The sequence below is a fragment of the Eimeria mitis genome, genomic scaffold (genome assembly GCF_000499745.2).
Source record: "Eimeria mitis Houghton genomic scaffold, Emh_scaff3167, whole genome shotgun sequence".
Lineage (NCBI taxonomy): Eukaryota > Apicomplexa > Conoidasida > Eucoccidiorida > Eimeriidae > Eimeria > Eimeria mitis.
Window position 1 is genome coordinate 497 of NW_013571509.1, and position 3,954 is coordinate 4,450.

At 51.1% G+C, this 3,954-nt stretch overlaps 1 protein-coding gene across 1 annotated transcript; it reads right to left on the reverse strand.

The window, feature by feature from the left end:
- Nucleotides 1–2,402: 2,402 nt before the first annotated feature.
- On the reverse strand, nucleotides 2,403–3,034 carry EMH_0062850 (uncharacterized protein; the record flags this gene model as incomplete). The annotated part of the gene is made up of 2 exons (XM_013498079.1): nucleotides 2,403–2,446; nucleotides 2,677–3,034. 2 exons carry the CDS (start codon nucleotides 3,032–3,034, stop codon nucleotides 2,403–2,405), a joined length of 402 nt encoding a protein of 133 aa, XP_013353533.1.
- Between the last annotated feature and the right edge of the window lie 920 nt (nucleotides 3,035–3,954).

Below are 3,954 nucleotides of genomic sequence, written 5' to 3' on the forward strand. Positions count from 1 at the left end.
AGATGAGGGATCCTCGGCTCCGGACAAGGCGGAATCAATAGGTGAATCGAGACCTCGCTTCGTGGAGTCGACAAGAGGTGACTCAGAGCCGCTTCCCAATGCGGAGGGCTCCGACTCAGTAGACGCATCCGCTGGGGATTGTAGCATTAGTTCATCGGTGAGCGAACTGTCTTCGGACGAGGGATCGTCGGCTCCGGAGAAAGCCGAATCGATAAGTGGATCGAGACTAGGATCGAGCCGGGTGGGCGAATGTTCCTGCGTATACTCTACAACAGGTGATGCAGACTCGCTTCCCGATCTCGAGGGAATCGATAAGAAAGAAGAATCCGCGGTGGAGTGTAGCTTCTGCTCATCATCGAGCCAAACGTCTTCGGAGAAGGGATCATCGATTCCAAACAACACGGAATCTATAAGCGAATCGAGACCAGGATCGAGAGGCGGAGGCGGAGGCTGGAGAGGGGTCTCCTCAACCACTGTCTCAAGTCTTAGATGCTTAGCCTCCATATCCAGATCCGCGTAGTATTCTCCCCTTCTCTTAAAACGTCCTCGGCTCCGTGTCTCAAGCTGTGCACTCCCTGTTCCCGAAATCACTTTGTCAGGCGCCGCGGTGGTTGCGCCNGGCTCCGTGTCTCAAGCTGTGCACTCCCTGTTCCCGAAATCACTTTGTCAGGCGCCGCGGTGGTTGCGCCTGCTGAAGATGTAGGCACCACATTTCCTGACTGCGCCTGCAGAGCTTCTATATGCGCGATCATAGCCTGCTGGCCTTCTGAGGAGGCGTCTGCAGATGACCTTTTTCTTTGCGAGGTTCGTGAGACGTCGCATTCTTCCCCACCCCGGCGGTCTGCCAATTCGCGGCCAAAAGACACGGCAGTTAATCTTTTTCCAACGGAAAAACTGCACGCATAAGCGATAAATACAACTGCCGAGACTGCAACCAGCGCTGCGAGCAAGGATCGTGCGCTTGATGGTGGGGACGCTGTCGTAGGCCTGGGACGGTATTGTAGATCATCTTTGTGGTGAATGTCGCCTTCTTCCTTCAAATCGGCGGAAATTCCATGCACATAATAATAAAACGCATCTGGCGTGTCCTGAAGCGGCGAAACTGTCACCATGAAGTATGTATCTTGCAGAGATCTTCCTCAATACTGGAAGTACATGTCGACGTGCAACACCGAGGCAATTAGGGTCACCGCTGGACCCCTACCACAGTAAAAACTATTCGAAAAGCTCAGAAAATATGGTTCGAGTATAGATCGGCGCCAGCAACTAGATGGCTTCGACGTCCGAAGAGAGGAAGATCATTGCAGGACAAGTTCGCTCCATGAGGGGGGCTGCAAGAAACTCACCTGTACGGAGAGGACAGGCTATTTTTATGGTGGAAATCCGCAAAAAAATTCTTGAGGAATTCATCAGCCTTCTTACAAAATAATATTGATTCGCCAAGTTAATTCNATCCGCAAAAAAATTCTTGAGGAATTCATCAGCCTTCTTACAAAATAATATTGATTCGCCAAGTTAATTCCACTAAAGCGCCACGTGCTACTGTGGATCCCCGCCCGAAACACTCCTGGGCTTCTGCAGGGGGACTCCGATTCAGCTGGCGGAGCTTGACACTTTCGTTGAGCAAAATATGTATATTCATCCCAGGGAGTTCTTTTATCCTCACCTAAATAAAGGAGACAGCTTAAACTAACAGGCAGGAACAAACTGTGCAAGCTACCTCTGCCGGCGTCTCGATAGCTTGCGCTTCACTGAAATCCTTCGTACACGCGTACCCCGACGCGGGGGAGATGACCCGAATCCCCCTTGAGAATCACAGTAGGTCCAAACGTGCAGACACATAATTAGCCATTTTGCATAATAACAATAATAATAGTGACGATCGGCTCGCTCACGGCTCCTCTCCACGCCGACCTTCCCGGGGTAAGCAAGGCACTGCCAGCGTTACGGGCGGGTGACTGGCTACCTTGTAGCCCAACGGGCATTCTTCTGAACAGCACTATTGTAATGTTGCTCTATCAGACTAATTCTGCTCCTATGTACATTGATATGCTTTAGCTCGCTCTGTCTAAGTACTACTTAGTACTGACGCCTATACTTATAGTATCGCGCCCGTCACTACCATTGTAGTGTGCCCCACTACAACTTTGCCTCTCGCCGGAATGTTGACGGTAGCAACTTGATCGGTGTAGATGGTGACGTTCCAGGCTCCACAGGCGTCATATATGGGTTACATGGGCAGCGGTGGAGATCTACAGCAGTCCCGGAATTTATGTGTACGTCAGCTAAATACCTAAGAGGCAAGTGGGCGTACCTCTGAGCCCTGAAACGCTGCGCGTCTGAGAGCGCGAGTGCGGGTTCGGTGCCATGCGCGAAGAAAAGCTGAGCGACCTCGTACATGCTTAACGGGTTCCCGATACAGAGAGTAGCTCTGCCTTCAGGTGCCCTTCGCCGCATCGCAAGACACTGCTCGTTTTGATCTTCACCTAACTGATCAAGAATGTCGTCTGCTGCAAGGCTGTTGGTGAGTTTTTCCTGCTCGTCCTGCACGGCCCATCGAAGCCTCCCGTCTAATCATCTGTGGGTCGCGTACTTAGTCGAGGATTGGCTGAGAAACATGGAAAGCATAATGACATGCTAAAGTTGGGGGGAGGGTTAAGCGGTAAGCAAACCTACCGATGTGCTTCGTGATATTAAGGGAAGTCGCGCTACCGTGGCTCGAAATTGGAACATGTGCATGGTGGAGGAAAAAAGTTTTGCTGCTAATCCAGGCCTTGTCGCCCGCGTTGCATTCTATCGCTTTATTGCGCGCGTCTTCATAGACTTTCTGGTTCCCATTCGCCTGTAAAATGTGCTTTTGAGCCATGTCACACAACCTGCGGAACGATTTGGTGGCAGGTAGAGTGAGAAGGGGGGCTAAGTGAGCCCTGTCGCACAACGTACTGAGTGATTTGGTGATAAATGGCGTGAGAATGGAGGCTAAGGAGCCCAGAATATCCAGCACTGTTGCTGTTAACGGGCTTTCTCCAACCATAACTTCGAAGTGGCTGAGTTCCGTTTAGCAGTCGCGTACTGCGTTGTGTGCCAGCTCGAGCGCCGGAAGGAGGCCCTTCTACTACTCTGTCGGGCTGAATGTAAGTTCGGACCACTTGTTCCAAAGTTCTGTCAATCAAACGGGCGATCTCCACTACNTGTCGGGCTGAATGTAAGTTCGGACCACTTGTTCCAAAGTTCTGTCAATCAAACGGGCGATCTCCACTACATACCATCCCCAGACGGACGACCTGACGGAACTTGCTGTGAAGCGGTAACAGAGTCGTCCCCAGAGTTCTCGCTGGAAACGTGGGCGGTCTGCTAGCAACTCTCTAGTTTCTCTAGTTTCTGCTGTAGTGGGAGATTTCGTCCTCGGGAAGACTGAGCCATTTTAGAAAGGGAGTCAACGATGAGCAGAACAGAGTCCTGGCCATTAGGAGTATGAGGTAAGGCGGTGACAAGCTCCAAGCTGACGTGACTCCCTCATCTGGATAGGGTAATCAGTGGTTGTTGTAACCCAGCTGTTCGTTGAGACAGCCTCAAATGTCTTGTATTGTATGCAGGATTCCCCATGAGATGTATAGGAGTGCATGCCGGGCCCGTAGAAGTGGCGGCCCAACGCCTGCAAGGTCTTCTTTTTTCCTCGGCGTCCTGCGGGAAGTGACCGCGGTGAGAATGGAGGACTGAGAACTTCTGGAACTGGAACAGACAAATCATTCATAATCCTTGGGGGTAAAGTCGGTAGCTGGCTGGGAACGAAGAAGGAATTAAGGAGTGAAAATGTGGAACTCGCCATTATGATGTAGTACTTGAAGGTCAAAGGCAGAAAAAGTGCCAGATCCACCGCCGTCGCTGAGAAGAGATGCAAATGCTCTGGAAATGTTCTAGATATACAGCCTATGGATATCAACTCGGTAAATT